The sequence below is a fragment of the Panthera onca genome, chromosome B2, assembly GCF_046562875.1.
Source record: "Panthera onca isolate mPanOnc1 chromosome B2, mPanOnc1 haplotype 2, whole genome shotgun sequence".
Taxonomy (NCBI): domain Eukaryota; kingdom Metazoa; phylum Chordata; class Mammalia; order Carnivora; family Felidae; genus Panthera; species Panthera onca.
In genome coordinates, this window is record NC_138343.1 from 96,949,051 (window position 1) to 96,970,268 (window position 21,218).

A 21,218-nucleotide genomic window follows, 5' to 3' on the forward strand; every position below is an offset into this window, starting at 1 on the left:
CAAAAGAGGTTTATCTCCCCAACTGATAGTTTGGAGCTTGGGCCTTATCCTTCTTTTCCTCCTGTATCGTTTTACCAGCCCAATATTTAAAAATACCATGTGCCTAATTAAACTCATTTAAATGAAAGACTGAGTTTATGTGAGTCAAAGAAAATACATTACTCTTGAGAAATACCCCCCTCCGAGCCCCCCCCCCCACACACACACAGAAAGGACAACTGATTCCTTCCAGTTCACTCATAAGAAACTCAGAACACTTTTTTTCCAGAAGTTCATTATTACACATGATGATTCAATTCCAGAACCAATCCAAGGAAGCCTATAAAATCCATGAAGTGGGGTGCCTGGGTGGCTCAGTCGGTTAAGCGTCTGACCTCAGCTCAGGTCATGATCTCACAGTTTGTGAGTTCAAGCCCCGCATCGGGCTCTGTGCTGACAGCTGGAGCCTGGAGCCTGCTTCTGTTCTGTGTGTGTCTCTCTCTCTCTGCCCCTCCACCGCTCATGCGTGCACGCTCTCTCTCTCTCTCTCTCTCTCAAAAATAAACATTAAAATCCATGAAGTAACTCAGAACTGTAAAAATCATGCTTCTGAGCTAGCAAAGCACATCTAGCTCTACCGAGGAAAGGGGAAGAGGTCAAGGTCTAGGATGTCAGGAATTCCAGATTGGGTAAAGGGTTTTTCTGCCTTTTTAAATCTCTTTACTCTCTTCCTTTCACACAAGGGTGAGGTGAATCCGGTGCCCAGATCCACTGGTAGAATCTGAGAGGCACCTAATAAAAAAAAAAAAAAAAAAAAAAAAAAAAAATCTGAGAGGCATGAATGAAAGGAAGGAAGTTTCTGCCATCCCCTACCTGAGGAAGTCTCTCTTGGGCAGTAAGGAATTCATGTGGAAATTCATACACAGAATGGGTGATGGGTACCACTAGAGTTTGGGGTAATTTTTTAACTTCTTCTTAATTCCACTGTATCTACACAAATGAGGAAAGCATTTGCTCCCTCAAAAGATCCAAGCTTTGCATCATGATTCAGACATCTTGGCCACAAAACAACTCACTTAATTGCTCAAAACAGATATGATGTCATATCATACCTTGCTATCGTGCCAGGGACGAGTCTTGGGTGTTATATTTTAAAATCATAGGAATATAGATAGATGGATAGATATCTGCCTTGTTACATGTAATAGAAGTATGCCTGAAAAATACTGAAGCCTAAATTTAAACTATGTTAAAATTAAACAAATGGAGACCAGACTTGAATATTCCCTGATCAGGCAAAGCCAGTTGAGTCACACAAACAAAAACTTAATTTAGCTTACTTTGCAAGACAAGTGAAGCTATCTTGACCTGGGCTACTTCTTGCTTATCCGTTTGAAAATCATAAGCCAGACTTAAACTGTTCTCCCAAATTGATATGAGGTAACTACTAACCAATTCTCTTTCAGAAAATTCCTATGAAAAATAAAAAGAAAATTCCTATATTGTAACCAACGCTGTGAAGAATTAACAGTCACCATTCTATACTATGTAAACTGCTTTATAATAGTGTATCTCTGAGACTCATTCCGTGTTTTGGTTTGAGTGTTCCCAGTTCATACTGTCTTTTTTGGTGTGTGCACAATAAATGTTACTAATTACTACTTTGGTGATTCATTGGTTTTAATTGTTTTTTTCCAAACTTGACAACTACCTTTAAAACTAGCTCTTTACAGGAAGATTGACCTCATATTTATTTAATGCAAATAAATTTCCTATATATGTTTAAAAAAAAAGATTTACCTTAAGGAATATCAGGCTGACTTAAAGCAGGATGCAATTCTATATAAGTTTTTGTCAAATCAACTATGATTGATGAAATAATTCCAATCACATTTTCGTGAGACTACTTGTCCCCTCAATACAAGAGGAACTTTCCCCCTCCACAACCCTAATGTCATTCCTCATGTTTTTCCTTTACAAGGCATATCCGGCCCACACCTCATGACTCCTACCAGCCCTGACACTCTTATCCTTTCCTACTCTAGACCCTATAAAATTTATTATTAGTTAGGAACACGTATTCTTTTTCTTTCTTCATTACTTCCTCTTTTCTATTAAACCCTTCACAGGACCTACCGCATGACCAGAAAAGCACTAAGGGTATCAAGAATGGAGGGTAGATATATCATTTCCTAAAATTTTAACTCCCATTTACTGAGAACTATTACTATGTGCTAGTTTTCTAAGAGCTCCTTTCATCTTACAGATAAAAATACAGACAGAGAATGTAAGTAATTTGCTCAGAGTACACGGCTAAAAGATGAACTTTCATATGTCACCTCTTGTAATTCTTGTAACAGTCACAACAGGCGGCTGTTTTTTTCCATCTTACCGAGGGGTCTATACTAAGTCTATACTACACTAAGTCTATACTAACACTATAAATAAATTAATCCAAGACCAAGCTGCTATAAAGTAGTGCATCTGATATTTTCTGGCTACCAAGCTCAATCTTCCTAACCACTGCCATACTAGAGTTTCTCCACTCTACTTGGAGTTTCAGTAAAGGGTCCTTTCTGGGAACACCAAGTAGAGATGGGAAGAAGCTGTACTGGAGTGGGGCGAAGAGGGTAAAGGAGGGAAGGGAAAGGAAAAGTAGGGTTAAGGGTGTAGGAGATCCAAGAAAAACCACCATACCTATCTGCAAATATGTACCGAGCTGCCCAACAGCAGCTACGGAGGCAAAAATCGAAACTCCAAGCCCTATAATGCCACCCACTCTTCTGATGCCCCCAACTCCACAATTCCAGTCCAACCCTTTTTTCTTACAAACAGGAAAACTGAGCCCCGCCCCCCCCCCCCCGAGTTACCATCATTACATCCTCCTTTCCCAACCCTCCACGCCGGAGGTCCAGGGGGTGCTCCGCTACCCACCCCCACGGCTCGACTGATGTTGTCCATCTTGTTCGCGACCTGTTGGAAGAGGGGATAGCAGGTCTGACAGAGGCGCACCGGCCGGGCGCTGCGCACTAAGCACCCGGTCAGCTCTGCGCTGCTGTTGGCGAAGTCCAGTAACAGCTCCCGACACTCGGGATCCAGATCCGGCAGGTCCGGGGGTAACGACAGTGGCCCCAGCCTTCCGCCCTGCAGCAGGGTCAGGGACAAGTCCTCCACCTCCAGCAACTGCTGCTCCGACAGGAGGTCGTGGAGGACCCTGTGGGGGCTGCTGACCACAGCGAGCGCTCCCAGAACCAGCCCCGACCACAGAAGCGGCACCAGCAGCAGCCGCCGCAAAAGCAACGACCTCCGCCACGCGACTGGCGCGTCTAGCTCCATCGCGGGGTCCGCAAACCCCAAAGCACTCAACCCGCCTCTCCCCCGCGAGCCGGCGCAGCTGACGGCCGTCGCTTCCGGCTTCCTTGGGCGCAGGCCGCGAGCGGGGTCACGAGGCGCGCGCGTCATGGCCCCGCCCCGGCGCGCGGCGCCCCGCCCCATTGGCTGCCGAGAGCCGCGCGCGCGCTTGTGCGGAAGCGCGCGCACAAAGGCAGGTTCGCGCTGCTGGTCGTCTCCAAGCGCCTGACCGAGGGGATGCGAGACCGAGGGTGGCGTCAGGCTGTGGACCGCAGAGCGGAGGCTCCCCACCCTGTGAATACAGGCGTCCAGCGCTTTGAACAACTGAATCTCGGGGGTCTTGGCCCTCTGTCGCCCACCGCTTTGGGATTCCCTGCGTTCTAGAAGTCTGAGGAGTTACTTCACACAGCAGAAAGACGGACGGCCCCCGCCGTGAGAATTACGTGAGTTCCCCGAGAAAGCCTTCCGGCAGGTGCCTTTGCAGGTTTTTTGCTTGGTGGTTTCTTAGCATAATTTCCTCCCTCATCCTATTTGGAAGGAGTAATAACGTCTGTTAATTATTTTGGGTAGGGGAGCCCAGTGGCTTCCGAGCTTTTTTTTCCTTTTAACTTCAAAGTGTCAATCAACATCGGCGTTGCCCAATAGCCTTTCTGCGATAATGGAAAAATTCTATATCTGCATTTTCTAATACGGTAGCCACTAGCCACTTGTGGCTGCTGAGCGATTGTGACTTAGCTACGGCGACCGAGGAAATTAATTTTTCATTGAACTTAATTTAAATGTAAATAGTCCCATGCGGCTAGCGGTGCCGTGTTGGAGAGCGCAGGTCCAAGTTCTCTCCCAGTGTAGCCTGGTCCTAGGGTGGCTAACGTCCGGGTTTGCTTGGTACTTGGAGGGGTTCGCCAGGTGCAGCACAAACCTGCAGCCAGGGCAAAAACCTGAGCAGTCCTGGGCAAACCGCGTAACTGCAAGCTCCCGATTTCTGACATGCCCGAGGCCATGGGAGAGGCCACTCCAATGAGCGCCGATACCACTGCTGGGCTGCAGGATGTAAGCTAATGACCTGGAAAACGGTTTTCTGACAAGTATCTGACGAACACGTGTGGTAGAAAAAATATTTCCTGGTGTTTTGTATCGTCCTGCTTTCATTTCTGCCTTGCAAATTGCAGGGCTACTGTACTAACTCCCATTCAGCTTATGGTGCTAATTTATGTTTGTTTCTGAGCATTCTTAAAGTTTTTAGCCAGTCTGTTCGGTTATTGTTTTGTATTTCTAAATTTGCTCGTGATGGCTAAATTTTGCTCCATTTTCTTCAGCGAGAAACTGAATTAGTAGGAAATTTGACTTATGTAACAATAAATGTATTTCCAGAGAAATAAGAAGAGAAAAAATATCTTAATTTTCTCAAATGTTATCCTGTCACGTTTAGGTCTTTCTGTGTATTTCTGTTTCTATGTATCTAAGAGTTCTTTCAGGCATCATCATGAGTAAATTGTTTAAACTCTGAAAAGTAATGTAGCACAATCAACAGCATTACAAAGGCACATACTCTCTGACCCAACAAGTCCACTTCTAGGAATTTATTTTAAACATATACTAACCTTGTATAGACACCATGACTAACTGCAGTATTGTTTGTAATAGTTAAAAAAAAAAAAAAAAAAAGGCTAAAAGAGAATGTGAAAGAAATCACGTTTTCCCCTTCCCTTCCTGGAACAAAGGGTGTCAGAGAACAGGTAAGAAGAGGAGGACAGGGGTGCCCGGCTGGCTCAGTGGGTAGAGTGTGGGACTCTTGATCTTGGGGTTGTCAGTTTGAGTCCCATGATGGGTGTAGAGATTTTTTTTTTAATCTTAAGAAGAAGAGGAAGAGGGCATTAGAGGATAAGGAGAAAGCATCAGCCTGATACAGGTATTGGATCATGAGTAGAGTAAGAAGAGGGGCGCCTGGGTGGCTCAGTCGGTTAAGCGTCCGACTTCAGCTCAGGTCACAATCTCCCGGTCCATGAGTTTGAGCCCCGCGTCGGGCTCTGTGCTCACAGCTCAGAGCCTGGAGCCTGCTTCCGATTCTGTGTCTCCCTCTCTCTCTGACCCACCCCTGCTCATGCTCTGTCTCTCTCTGTTTCAAAAATAAATAAACTTAAAAAAATTTTTTTAAAAGATGAGTAGGGTAAGAAGAGTTTCCATGCAGGGGAGGGGGCAGCAGTGAGTGGGAGTCTGCTTATGTTCAGAAGGATTGATCAAATAAGTAAATATATTAAGGATAATGAAGGTCCAGTTTCTCACTCTCATAGAAGGGAGTTACAAATATGAAAAGAGAGACCAGTAGAATGAACTCTGTAGTGTTGGATTAGAATTAGCAATATCAGTGACTGGACATACATACAGATATAGAAATAAATATAGTTGTATATGGGTGTGTGTGTGTGTGTGTGTGTGTATTTTCCCTGGCTTTGTCCACTGAGAAGGCCTGGTAGCAGAGGCACCCCATTAATAATAATGAGCACATATTGGGCCCAGGTGGTAGCTTCTAAATACTATTCTCCCCTAAAGGAAACTAAGAATCCTTGGAGAAATAACTGATTCTACCACTGGGGCAGCAGAAAAACACAAGTTTAGCCTGGATCATCTTGTTGTGCCAGAAAGTAAGAAAGTGCTCAAAGAATTGATGGCGGGGGGGGGGGGGGGGGGGGGGTGGTGCCTGGGTGGCTCAGTAAGTTGAGTGTCTGACTTTGGCTCAGGTCGTGATGTCACTGTTTGTGAGTTCAAGCCCCGCGTCGGGCTCTGTGCTGACAGCTCAGAGCCTGCAGCCTGCCTCAGATTCTGTGTCTCCTCCTCTCTCTGCCCCTCCTTTGCTCATGCTCTGTCTCTCTGTCTCTCAATAATAAATAAACGTTAAAAAATTAAAAAAAAAAAAAAAAAAAGAATTGATGGGGACATGAAAACAACATAGAGCTTGAATAGGCTCCCCCTGGCCAAACCTGGGACATTTTGAGCATCAAAATAATATTGGTCAACATGTAATAATCCATTGAATAAAACAGGAAACCGCAAGCCTATATTGATACATTTTTTTAGGTTTTATTTATTTTTGAGAGAGAGAGAGAGAGAGACAGACAGGGAGGGGCAGAGAGAGAGAGGGAGAGAGAGAATCCCAAACAGGCTCTGCACTGTGAGTGCAGAGCCCAACTCGGGGCTTGAACCCACGAACTATGAGATCATGACCTGAGCCAAAACTGAGAGTTGGATGCTCAATCGACTGAGCCATCCAGGTGCCCCGCCTATATTAACGTATTTAAATAAATGAATAAATTGAATATTTAATGAGGAATAAGATATTTACATATTTTAGAAGTTCCTCCCCCCAAAATACTTATTAATTACAAATGGAAAAAAAATGATAAATTTATAGTGGAGAAGTCTGTCAGATCCCACATTAATCAAATGGTCAACATGAATATCATCCAATTGGATAAATAGAGATTGTATGCCACCTGATGGAATGTAGTTAGAAGATCACAACATCACTTCTGTTATATTCCTGCTGAAGATACATAACATGATGCTAATATGAGAAAGCCTCAGACAAATCAAATTAAGGTTCACTCTATAAAATAGCTAGCTTGTAATCTTCAGAAGTGTATGGCTATAAGAGTCAGGGAAAGATTGAGGGACTGCACCTGACATAAAGGACATTATTGGAAAACTAGTGAAATTTGAATAGAGTCTGATAATTAGATGGTAGTAATGTATAATGTTCCTGATTTTGATAATTATATTGTGTCCATGTAAGAAAATATTTTTATTCGTAGAATATATATATAGAAAAGCATTCAAGAGTAATCGGATATTAGGTCAGCAACTTACTTAAGTATTCTGCTGGGTGGGACAGAGTTGTAGGGAGGTTATTGTAAACAGACTTTCAGACTTTTAGCTTCAATTTACCTACATTTTCAAAGATACCTCAGGTTCTGTATTTCCCATGTTTCTTGAGAATTCTATAATGTAATTCACTTGCTTTTTTTCCACTGTAGACTTAGGATTCAACTATTCCGGTTCTGCTAAATCAGTTGTCATTAGTCCAGTTGCTTTCCAGCTTCCAGTAGTCTTACTTTGTTTTCTCTCCTCCTGCTCTCTATGTCTTTGTGTGTCAAAAATCTTTTTACTGTCATTTTGGTGGGATTTCAGGAAGGAGCAGATCTAATCATGTATTCAACTCTATCTTAAATGGCAGTTTCCTCTGTTTTACTTCACTCGTTAGTAAAGTAATTAGAGTGTGTCTTATGCCCCCCACCTTCACCCATTAGCTGATAACCTCATGGAGAATATGAACTGTGTCCTATTTATATTTGTATACTCAAGTACTGGCCTTAGTAAGTACTCAGTACACTTGTTACATTGAATTTACATTGTAATTCAAATGTACATCTGCTTTAAATGGTTTTTCCATTGATACATCAGTAGAAACTTATACTTCTATTTTCCAAATTCTCTAATATGCAAAAAAAAAAAAAACCCCACAATAAGTTAACTCCTAATGCCCATAAACTTTGCATGCCTGACTGGAATGACCTGAACACATGGAACATGTAAATCATATTCATTCATTACACTTTGCAAAGAGTCTCATGTATTCACTCTGGTGACCAATCTCATTTCCAAATCTCCAGCCCCGAAATAGAGTACTTTATAGCCTCTGCATTGGGGTATTTTTAAAACAATGAAGTTTAATCACGTTTACCTGACAGATTATCTGGTTATAAATGCATATTTCTCTTAGATGAATTTTATTAGAACTTTAACTTTGTATCAATATATTTTTAAATAAATATCTCCTCAATAAAGAAATGAATAGAGGGGTGCCTGGGTAGCTTAGTCGGTTAAGCGTCCAACCCTTGTTTTTGGCTCAGGTCATGATTTCACAGCTCATGAGATCAAGCCCTATGTTGGGCTCTGTGCTGACAGCGCACAGCCTACTTGGGATTCTCTCTCTCCCTCCCTCTTTCTCTCTGTCCCTCCCCCCTCGCCCTCTCTCCCTCTCTCCCTCTCTCCCTCTCTCCCTCTCTCCCTCTCTCCCTCTCTCCCTCTCTCCCTCTCTCCCTCTCTCTCTAAATACATAAAAACTTTAAAAAAAGAAATATTCATGAATATGTGTACTCCAGTATTTGTATATTGTGAGTGGCCAAATTCTGATCATTGAATCCATTTCCCAATAACAGGAAGACTCATGGTTAATTAGATATATAACATATGGTGCTGTTTTTCTCCTATAGCCAGAATTCATGAGTCCAGGAAGCAAGGGGTAACAATGGGAATGGTAAATCTCACTATTAACCCTAATAATTCACTAGCACAATTTTGCTTCCTGTCCCCATGACCTTATGTTCCACTGGTCTAGAGGTCTTTGTTCCAAGGGGAGGAATGTTTCTACCAGACGATACAACAATGATTCCACTGAACTGGAAATTAAGACTGCCGACTGGCCACTTTGGGTTCCCCATGTGTCTGAATCAACAGGCAAAGAAAGGAGTTACTGTGCTGGCTGGGGTGATTGATCCTGACTACCAAGGGGAAATTGGACTACTCATCCACCATAGAAGGAAAGAAGAGTATGTCTGAAATACAGGGGATCCCTTCGTATTACCATGCCCTGTGATTAAGGCCAATGGAAAACTACAACAACCCAACCCAGACAGAACAACTAATGGCTCACATCCTTCAGAAATGAAGATTTGGGTCACCCTAACGGTAAAGAATCATGCATGACCACCTGAGATGCTGGCTGAAGACAAAGGGAAAACAGAATGGGTAGTGGAAGAAGGTAGTTATAAATACAAGCAATGACCATGTGACTAGTTATAGAAGTGAGGACTATAATTGTCATGAGTATTTATCCTTACTTTGTTATGCATGTGTGTGCGTGTATTTCACAAATACCTTTGTTTTTTTCCCTCTTGTATTTCCTTATCATATAATGTAAGATATATTGACTTTATGTCATAATATTTAAGTATTGTTAATTTTAGATTATAGAATTTGAATTATGGGATATCAAGAAGAGTGAACATCATTCAACAATATTACCTCCCTTTCAAGGGAAAGGGTTAGTATGTTTTTGGTTTATGCAAGATATTATATCATGTTAGGTAGAATTATGACCTTGTTATTGTCATTATTTAGAGACATCTCCTTGGTTTAAGGAGATGCATATGGGTTCCAAGTTGACAAGGGGTGGACTTCTTTCTGATGGTTAATTGTATATATCAACTTGACTGGGCCATGGAGTGCCCAACATTTAGTCAAACATTATTTTGGGTTTGTCTGTGAGGATGTTTCTGGATAAGCTAACATTTGAATGAGTACACTGAATAAAGCAGATTGCCCTCCCTAATTTGGGTAAGCTTTACTGAGTCAATTGAAGACTTAAGTAGAACAAAAAGGCTGGGTCAGAGGGGACTCCTCCTGCCTGATTGCTTTGAGCTGGGACATTGATTTTTTTTTTTTTTTCTGCCTTAAGACGAACTGAAACATCAGTTCTTTTTGGGTCTTATCTTAAGTCTGCAAGCTTGTGGACTGGAACTGAAACCATTGGCTGTTCTGGTTCTTAGGCCTTCTGACTCACAATATAACTACACATCAGCTCTTCTAGGTCTGTAGCATGCCAACTGTAGATCTTGGGTCTTTTCAGCCTCCATAATCATGTTAGGCAATGCTTTATAATCCATCTCTCCTCCCCACTCTATATCTAGTTCTCTCTCTCTCCCTCTCTCTATATATATCCTATTGGTTCTATTTCTCTGGAGAACCCTAACAGACATATTTTAATTATATTTTGAAATGTGATTGCCCTACTTAAAAAATCTTATTAATTGTTCAATGTTTATTAATAACCATATATGGATTTTATGTATCTTTTGATAGTTTCAAAGTATGTTTTATTATTATTTGTTATCCATTTAATTTGTTGGGATATATAGATTGCTAAAGAAATGAAAAGATGCTATTTCTATACAGTATGCCTTCTTTAAATCAAGTTTTAAGTATTCTTCAAGAAGCATAGAAGGATGATAACAAGTAGTACTTGCTCCAAATGTTGCCATAGGTGAACTGGACAACATGAACTTCCTGAGACATGGACATTCATAGACTTACCTTGTTTGTAACATTTGCTTCCTTCTGCCTCTGTTGTCATGTACACAGTGCACGTGACTTACTTACAAAGAAGGCAGTGTCAAATTGTTTGCTATGTTTCTTTTGTAACGGATTTTATTTTTCTTCCAATTTTAGTCCTGCCTAATTGTTCCATTCAAGTAAAGTCATTTAATCTCTCCTGTTCTGATTGATACTTTAATTATCCAGGTTTAACCAGCTGTGCCCACCTCAGCCTTTTATGAAGAAAGGAGAGCTATGGTTTCTGAATTTGAGTAATGAAACTATAGGCAGGATCATTTTTTTCTCCCCAAAATTAGAGAAAGAAATTACCCACGAAAAGAGTACCATGGGGGTGGTGGTTGCCTATCCAGTCCCCTTTATTAGTCTCTTAACATTTTAAAGACCATGACAGTTATTTAAACTAATTACTTGAGGGGCACCTGGGTGGCTCAGCTGGTTAAGCATCTGACTCTTGATTTCTGCTCAGAACATGACCTCACAGTTTGTGAGTTCAAGCCCTACATTGGGCTCCACGCTAATGACAGTGCATAGCCTGCTTGAGATTCCCTCTCTCTCTGCCCCTTCCCTACTTGTTCTCTCTCTGTGTCTCAAAATAAATAAATAAACTTTTAAAAATAAAATAAAATAAAATAATGACTTGAGAGTCACCTGGCTGGCTCAGTTGGTAGAATGTGCAACTTTCAATCTGGGGGTTGTGAGTTTGAACCCCATGTTGGGTGTAGAGATTACTTAAAAAAAGGAAAAGAGATTGGGGCACCTGGGTGGCTCAGTCAGTTAAGCGTCCGACTCTGGATCTTGGCTCAGGTCATGATCTCACAGTTCATGAGTTTGAGCCCCACACTGGGTTCTGCACAGATGGTAAGGAGCCTGCTTGGGATTCTGTCTCTCCTCCCTACCCCTCCCCCACTTGTGCACGTTCTCTCTCTCAAAATAAATAAATAAACTTAAAAAAAAAGATTATATTATGATGAAATGAGTTAAAAAAGTAATTACTTGATTTTATAGCAAAGAAATATATATGCATATAAATATTATATATAAATATACTATATTATATATAAATATATATACATATAAATCTTGGACTTGTCAGATCTCATTTTGACTCCTCTGGAACACCTCGATTGTATTCCTAGATCTTCAGAGACTGGATTCTATGTGCATTTGAAAATAACTACTAGCTGAAGTGATAGAGGCAATAATGTGACTGTAGAACTAACAGGTAGGCTTCTATCAAGACAGTATATCTCTTGGCTCACTTTTGGTTTCAAGCAACAGAAACCAACTCAAGTTAACTTAAGCAACAAGTGGAAAATATAAGAATGAAACCAAGGCCATGTCTCAGGGATGAGACATTCTCTCTTTGTTCCACTCTGTGTATCTAACTACCTAATCTTCGTGGTAGAAAATATGGCTGCAAAAAATGTTTTTTAATATCTCCTGCATTTAAAGATTTCAACCTAAACACAGACCAGATCTCTTACTCCCCGTTCCAAATTTTCTCTGTCCAGTCCAAACTGTATCTAACAACGTTAGGGGACATAATTTATAACCATGGCTGCTTGGAGACTATCCTGTGACTATGTAGATAAGGGGAAAGGGAGAAGTTTGCAGAGAAAGGAGAGCCGATGTCAAACTTAATAGGGGTCATTTGCAAGACCCTTCGCTTTCCTCCTAATGGAAAATTGATATTAAACAGTATCTTAGGGGCACATGGGTGGCTCAGTTGGTTGAGCATCCAATTCTTGATTTCAGCTCAGGTCATGATCTTATAGTTCATGGGATCAAGCCCTGCCATGGGCTCTGCACTGATAGTGTGGAGCCTGCTTGGGATTCTCTACCTGTCTGCCCCTCCCCCACTTGTGCTTTCTCTCTCTCTCTCTGTCTCTCTCTCAAAAAATAAACTTAAAAAAAAAACACAGCTTGCTGGAGTCCATGTTGAGGAAGAGGAAATGGATGGTATAAAAAGTAGATTGGGTAAAAGGAAAACTTTTGAGGCAACTGGGTTTTTGGTGACTTTCTTTAATTCAAACCATAAGTATGGTTTCTTGAAATACAGCTCATTATTTGGGCCATTCTTACACGAAGAGATTTAATTGAGTGTGGCAAATTTATTACTGGATTTTGAGCCATCTTCAAATTCAGATATATGTTAAGTATCCAGATCAGCTTTGTAGAAATTCAACTCAAATATAATCATGCCTGAAATGACTAGAATGGACAAGTAGTGACTCAGTTATTTCCATCCTATAAACCAGTGGGTTACAGCCTGAGATCCCTAGACATCTAAGAGTACATAAAGAAAGAATTAAGCAAAACTAAAAGGCAACCAATGGAATGGGAGAAGATATTTGCAAATCACATATCAGATAAAGGGTTAGTGTCCAAAATCTGTAAAAAACTTATCAAACTCAACACCCAAAAAAATAATCCAGTGAAGAAATGGGAAAAAGACATGAATAGACACTTCTCCAAAGAAGACATCCAGTTGGCTAACAGACACATGAAAAAATGCTCAACATCACTCATCATCAGGGAAATACAAATTAAAACCGCAATGAAATACCACCTCCCTCCAGTTAGAATGGCTAAAATTAACTCAGGCAACAACAGATGTTGGCAAGGATGCAGAGAAAGAGGATCTCCTCTGCATTGCTGGTGGGAATGCAAAGTGCAGCCACTCTGGAAAACAGTATGGAGGTTCCTCATAATGTTAAAAAAAGAACTACCCTACAACCCAGCAATTGCACTACTAGGTATTTATCTAAGGGATACAGGTATGCTGTTTCGAAGGGGCACATGCACCCCAATGTTTATAGCAGCACTATCCACAATAGCCAAAGTATGGAAAGAACCCAATGTCCATTGACAGATGAATGGATAATGAAGATTTGGTATATATATATAGAATGGAGTATTACTTGGCAATCAAAAAGAATAAAATCTTGCCATTTGCAACAACATGGATGGAACTAGAGGGTATTATTATACACTAAGCAAAATAAGTCAGAGAAAGACAAATATCATATGACTTCACTCATATGTAGAATTTAAGATACAAAACAAATGAACATAAGGGAAGGGAAGCAAAAATAATGTAAAAACAGGAGGGCCATAAAACATAAGAGATTCTTAAATACAGAGAATAAACTGAGGGTTGCTGGAGGGGCTATAGTTGGGAGATGGGCTAAATGGGTGAGGGGCATTAAGGAAGACACTTGTTGGGATGAGCACTGGGTGTTATACATAGGGGATGAATCACTGGAATCTACTCCTGAAATAATTATTGCACTATATGCTAACTAACTTGGATGTAAATTACAAATAAATAACCAGAAAATAAATAGGCACAAAATGAGATAAAGGCATTTTCATATTTCACTGTACTGATCAGCTAGTGGTGTCAATAAATTTGTTCCCTGTGCCATCTAACATTAAAAGGGGCTTACTTTAATTAAAAAAAAAAGAAAGATCCATAAGCTATTTCCAATATTTCATAAAGCCCAAAAGAAATCATAAATTTACCTGACACAAAGCTACTTAAAAAACATCAAAATTTTCTGTTTATACTGTAATTATACCAAGGCAGGAAGTAAGCCTATTATTCCATGCTGATCCTAAGCTCTGTATATATCTATCTGTCTATCTATATGCACACATACATACACACACATATACATAAACACACAAATGCATACATAATACATACAATAGTTCATTAAATAGATTCTGGGTAAATGAATTACATCCTGGGAGAAATGTGACTTTAATAAATTTATATGTGGCCATTATTATTCTGTTTATATTCTAAAGGCTATAGAAAAAGAAATTTAAAGTTCAAGATTACCAAAGTCAACTTTCCTGGACATCTATAAACATGAGATAACTAGGCATCTCTCTAAAATAATAAGGTCTAAAATAATGACCTCTGGAAAATCCTCCTACTTTCCTCTTAAAATATATTAAAATATCATCTAGCCCATTATTAGAAGATGTATTGATTAGGATAGTATAATGCCTTAATGATGAAGACTTGTGGGTGATAAGTTGTTACCAGAAATGTTCTGCCTTTAGAGCATGAATTTTGATCATCCTGTGAATGTCAAGACCTTGGATGTTTAGGATTTCCTGAAAGTCCTCATCTCCATAATGATCACAAGCACTTGTTTATTCTTCTGCTTCATTCCATGATTAGGCCTTCTCAACCCAGATGGGAAGAACAAGATGGATAGGGGGCGCCTGGGTGACTCAGTCAGTTAAGCGTCCGACTTCATCTCAGGTCATGATCTCACAGTTTGTGAGTTTGAGCCCCGTGTTGGGCTCAGTGGTGACAGCTCAGAGCCTAGAGCCTGCTTCAGATTCTGTCTCCCTGTCTCTGCCCCTCCCATGCTCATGCTCTGTCTCTGAAAAATAAATAAACATTAAAATTTTTTTAAAAAATAATTAAGATGGATGGGAAAGGTTTCTAAAATATTTATTCTCTACCTGTAGTCCACACTGTCAGAGATCTTTCATGCCCTTAGCAGTGGTACACACATTTACCTGAAATCCACTTTGGAGCAAAACCACTCCTTTTCCTATAGCCAAGATATCTCAGTAGGTCATTTTGAGCAGCCTTGAACACTTCTCTCACCTCATCAAGGCTCAAACCTCTGCACTAAGTTGTTTTCCATTTTGCCTTTCAGAAAATGATTACAGTTGACCCTTGAACAACATGGGTTTAAACTGTGGAGGTCTAATTATACATGATTTCTTTTCGATAAATACAGTACAATACTATAAATATATTTCCTCTTATGTTTGTCTTAATAACATTTTCTCTAGCTTTATGGTAATACAGAATATAATACACATAACATACAAAATATATGCTAATTGATTGTTTATGTTATCAGGCCTCTAGTCAACAGGAGGCTATTAGTAGTTAAGTTTTGGGGGAGTCAAAAGTTATACATAGATTTTCCACTGCACAAGGGTCACTGCCCCAACTTCTACATTGTTCAGGTCAACTGTAATCCCAATTCAAATAAAAAAGTCCATAATTGCAACTTCATCTTTAAATGTACCCTCTACTGGGGCACCTGGGTGGCTCAGTCAGTTAAGCATCTGATGTCAGCTCAGGTCATGATCTCACAGTTTGTGGGTTCAAGTCCTGCATCAGGCTCCGTGCTGACAGCTCAAAGCCTGGAGCCTGCTTCAGATTCTGTGTCTCCCTCTCTCTCTGCCCCTCCCCGGCTTGCACTCTGTCCCTCTGTCTCTCAAAAATAAATAAATGTTAAATGTACCCTCTCCTTCAGTCTTGGCAATGATATATCTAAGTTTGAAAAAAAGTTAATGAGATTAGAAGCAATAATGAAGACACAAATTCTAATAAGACTTACTGCTTTTTTAAAGCATTGGTTTAAGTATAAAGCTACACAGAAACAGACCCATAAATACAGAGAACAACTGATGACTGAGCAAACGGAGAGAGTAGGGGGAATGGGCAAAATGGGGGGAGGGGAGTGGTAGATACAGGCTTCCAGTATGGAATGAATAAATCACAGGAATAAAAGGTACAGCACAGGGAATATAGTCAGTGGTATTGTAATAGCACTGTATGGTAACGGATGGTAGTAGCTGTACTTCTAGTGCATAAGGTATAGACTTTTTGAATCATTATGTTGTACACCTGAAATTAAATGTAACATCGTATATCAAATATACTTCAATAATAAATACATAAATATAAGGCTACATATTTATTCAAAATTGATTCATATTTTATGATGGACTAATCACTTCTCAAATGTGCTTCTTTGTAAGGCTATGAAAAGGGAAGAGTAGGTAGGACATGCATTAATGAGTGTAAGGTTTTCTCACCCTTAAATACTTGTACAAGATGTTCTTTGTAAAGCAAATGTAGTGAAAATCCCCTTTTCTTCCTTGAAGCATCTGTGAATCTTTCTTCTTTATATAAAATGAGGTTTTTGGTGAACACATGACAAGGAAGAGGTTCAATGTAACAAGCAATCATGTTATTTCAAAGAGCTCCATCTCTAAGTTTCCACGCTGAAGCTTTTTAGAAAGGATGGGTTAGAGTGGGAGAGAGCCAAAGCATAAGAGACTGTTAAAAACTGAGAACAAACTGAGGGTTGATGGGGGGTGGGAGGGAGGGCAGGGTGGGAGGGAGGGCAGGGTGGGTGATGGGTATTGAGGAGGGCACCTTTTGGGATGAGCACTGGGTGTTGTATGGAAACCAATTTGACAGTAAATTTCATATATTAAAAAAAAAAAAAAAAAAAGAAAGGATGGGTTGCAACATGTGAGCAATTTAAAAGTGTAACATTTCATTTACAGGTTCAGAGTAGCTTTCAATTCCCTTCCTAGTGTGCTTCTAATTAAATCTTAATTGTACCATACACTATGAAATGAAAGAAACACTGATATACTGGGTTTTCAATAAGAGAAAGTCAAGATGGCCCTCATAAAATGGCTGGCTAACCTAAAGAAAAGGAATAAAATGTGAAAACGAGCCTCAAAATTAAAACCTAACATTTGAAGCTGCATAATTATTAAGTTATCAGAAATAAGATTTTTTGATAGACCCAGATGATTTAAATATATATGATTATAGTAGATCACCAGAATGCATGAGGAGTAGTGAGTAGGTAGCAAATGTAATAAAAATGATATATCCAATAATTTAAGTTGCTACTTTATCATATGCCAGTTTTCAAATACATCCTCATGAAATAAACATTTTTAAAGTTGATTTATCTTAAAGTGAAAAGAAGAAAGGACCAAAAATGTAAGTAGCCCAGTGCTACTTTCAAGATTTTTGTCTAAATTATGGGATAATTGTTACACTTGTTTCATTACTCCTCTTTGGCATATTCTTGGGTAATTTATATTTTCAACTTAGAGTGACATGATTTTCAAAAACAAATCAATTCCCCTTCCATTTAAAAAAATTTTTTTCTAACCTTTTGTATTTATTTTTGAGAGACAGAGAGCACGAGCAGGGGAGGGGCAGAGAGGGAAGAAGACACAGAATCCAAAGCAGGTTCCAGGCTCTGAGCTGTCAGCACAGAGCTCGATGCGGGACTTGAACCCATGAACTGTGAGATCATGCTCTGAGCCAAAGACAGATGCTTAACCTACTGTGCCACACGGGCGCCCCAATTAAAAAAATTTTTTTAATGTTTTTATTTTATTTTTGAGAGAGAGAGTGAGCAGGGGAGGGACAGAGAGAGAAGAGGACAGAGGATCCAAGGCAGACTCCACACTGACAGCAGAGATCCTGAGGTGGGGCTTGAACTCACAAACCGTGAGATCCTGACCTGAGCTAAAGTCTCTGACACTTAACCAACTGGGCCACCCAGGTGCCCCTCCCCTTCCATTTTTTAATTTTTCCTATCTATAGAAGTCATGATTCCTCAAATGTGATTTTGAATTTAGAATTTAAATGAGCACACTCTTCCATTATCCCCTGCAACTAGCTCTGTAGAGAATTAATGAAATAATAACTTAAATGGTATACCAAGAAAGCCTCCAACAACTATGTGGAACTGAAAACAAAAGGTTTATTTCTCATGTCTAGAGGTCTAGAAGATAAGATCTCAATCCTAGGTTTTTCTCATAGTCTGAGATTAGGAATTCATTCTTTCTTTCTTTCTTTTTTTTTTTTTTTTTGAAAAATTAAGTACAAAAAAGGCACATATGATAATGTACCAAGCACCCATGTTCCCACAACCCAGATTTTAACAGTTATTAGCATTCTGTCACATTTTTTGAAAGTCATTTCTATAAAAGTATTTTTTAAATTCCCCTTCATCTTTCCTCTAATCCCATTCCCTCCTACTCCCTCCCCAATCCAGACTATAACCCACATAATGTGATGTATTAGTATCTATTGCTGCATAACAAATTACTTAAAACATTTATTTTCTTACAGTTTCTGTGGATCAGGAATCCATGTGCTTTAGCTGGACTCTCTGGTCAGGATCTCTCACAATGTTGCAGTTGAGATGTTGCCCCGGGGCTGCAGTCATCTCTAGGTTCAACTGGGGTAGAACACTTCCAGTTCACTCAGAGGTTGTGGGCAGGATTCAGCTCCTGGAGGATTGTCAGACTGAGGGCTTCAATTCCTTTATGGCTCTTAACTAAAGGCTGCCCTCAGTTCCTTGGCACATGGACCTCTCCATAGAGCAGCTCACGACACGTAATTTGTTTCATCAGAGCTAGAAGAGCCAGAGCCAACAAGAGAAAAGTCAGAGTTTTTTTATACCCACTCTTGAAAGTGACACCATAACTTCTGTTCATTACAAGCAAATCACTAAGCCCCAGTCACACCCAAGGTGGGGAGATTATACAAGGGCACGAAGACTAGGAGGAAGGATTCATTGGGGACTATCTTAGGGGTTGGCTACCAAATTGTGTCTTTCTGGCTATTATACTTTTCTATGAATATCTGTAAATGAACATTTTATATACATAAACATAAAAATGTGCAATGTTTCATGTTTCCAATTTGTAAAAATGATTATGTAAGTGTGTATTATTATGCATCTTGCTTTTTTCTTTCAACATTATATTTTTGACATCAATTCATGTTGATCTGTTTACATCTATTTAGTTCCTTTTAACCACTATTCAGTAGATTGTGTATTGAGTCTATAGATTACCACATTTTACTTAAAATTCTACTCATTCATTTTCCTGGTAATGGACATTTGTTTCCCTTTTTGTTTTTTGTTTTTGTTTTTTGGGGTTTTTTTTTTGTTGTTTTTTGAGTTTTTTTGGTGTTACAAAGTGACAATGAGCAACTTTGCACATGTACATATACCGGAGTTTCTATAAACTTAGAAGTTATTTAAATATTATAACATCCTTTCAAATTGTTCTCCTGAGAGATTATACCTGTTTATACTTATGCCTGTAGTTTAAGAGATTTACCTTCCCCCAACTTGCATGCCACCCCTTAATTGGTGATACATGATATCTAGTTGTTGTTATACTTGTTTTTTCCTAATAACCTGGAAGGTTGAGCATCTTGATGTTGATCACATGTTGATGAATCATTTGGGTTTCCTAATCCCTTCAGTTTCTGTTCATACTGTGGCCATCTTTCTATTGAGTTGTTTGTGCTTTTCATTACACTTTGATTATATGTTTTTTTGTCTTATAAAAAACATTTATGCAGTCAAATATCAATTCTTTGCCTTTATGATTCATACTTTCTGTGTCTAGTTTAAGAAATTTTCTATGACCCAAGATCCCAGAGATATTCCCTGTATTCTCTTCAAATGGTTTTAAAGTTTTGGGGTTTTTTTATCTTCAAGCTTCAGTCTGTCTGAAATTTGCTTCTATGTTTTGTTTGAAGTTGAGATCTTAATTTTATTTTTCTCTATGGAGAGTGAATTGTTCTGACATTGTTTATTAACTTATCCATCTTTTTACCCCAGATTTTAGTAACACCTCTGTTATAAATCAGGATCCCCTAAAAGCAGAAGTCTGTTTCTGGGCTTTCTATCCCCCTCAGCTGATCTCTTTGAACATTTCTGAATCAACTGATCTCTGTAATTGCTAAAGCTTTATAATGACTTGATATTTTAAAGAGCAAGTCCCACCTCCTTGTTCTTTTTTTTTTTTTTCCAGAACTCTTTGGGATATTTTTAGATATTTACTCTCCCATTTGCATTTTAATCATTTTCTCAAATTACATTAAAAAATCTCACCTGGAATTTTGTTAAATTTATACATCAAATTGACATGCTTTGAAATCACATCTTCCCAAAGGAGCACATGGTAGGTACCTCTATTTAAAAAAACAAACAAACAAACAAACAAACAAAAAACCTCCTTATGTCCTTCATAATATGTTACAATTTTCTCCGTAAAGAATATATACATCTTTTGTTAGATTTATTACAGGTACCTTTATAGGACATTTACTACAGTGAATGGTATCCTTTTTCTACTAGTTTTTTAATTGTTTACATAATGCTGACTTATAGAAATGCCATTGATTTTTATGTTAGTATCATGTCAAGAAAATTAAACTTCTTCATTAATTTTATAAGTTTGACTATAAATTACTTTAGATTTTCCGTGTAGATTATTATAGCATCTGCAAAAAACAATTTTTACTTTTTCTTTTCCTGAATGGACCTTTATCCTTTGTTTTGACCACCCAGCATCTGAACTCCTCTTTCTGTTTGAGGAATTTCATACATTACAAGTCCAGTTGTAGGACAAAGACTGCTCCCTCTTTAGGAGCTTAAAATATTCCAAATTTCTTTCCCAGCTTTCTATACAGCTGAGGAACGAGCCATTACTGATGCTGTAGTGGTGACAGCAGTGACATTAAGAGCAGTGTTGGAGCAGAGCTGACATCAGTGTTAGCAGGGGTAGCAGTTGCAGTCAAGTTGCAGAAGAAGTGATAATGGTCTATCAATAATGTCTAGGCTTCAGTGGTGGCAGCAAAGGATTCCTTGTCAGTCCATTTCTGCAGCCTGATATAGACACTTCAGGAAACTCAGCCTTAAGCCTGGTTTTTCAGCTCTCCCAATGATTCTGTGAGCTGTCAAATATTCTGGTTTATAAGCTATTTATCTGCTTAATTAACCAGAGTCAGCATCTATTGCTCATAACTAAGAACTCTAAGAAATATATTTTGGCTCTTTGAACCCCTTATTCTTTTTTTTTTTTTTTTTTAATCCTAGTGGATTGTCAAG

At 39.2% G+C, this 21,218-nt stretch overlaps 1 protein-coding gene across 1 annotated transcript in view; it reads right to left on the reverse strand.

Annotated features, from left to right (window-relative positions):
* Window positions 1–3,489, reverse strand: part of OSTM1 (osteoclastogenesis associated transmembrane protein 1) — a 39,847-nt gene extending 36,358 nt beyond the window's left edge. Inside the window, exon 1 of the mRNA XM_078447190.2 lies at window positions 2,914–3,489. Within this exon, the coding sequence (XP_078303316.1) occupies window positions 2,914–3,474 (561 nt within the window). The 5' untranslated portion in view covers window positions 3,475–3,489. The remainder of the gene's footprint in view (window positions 1–2,913) is intronic.
* Between the last annotated feature and the right edge of the window lie 17,729 nt (window positions 3,490–21,218).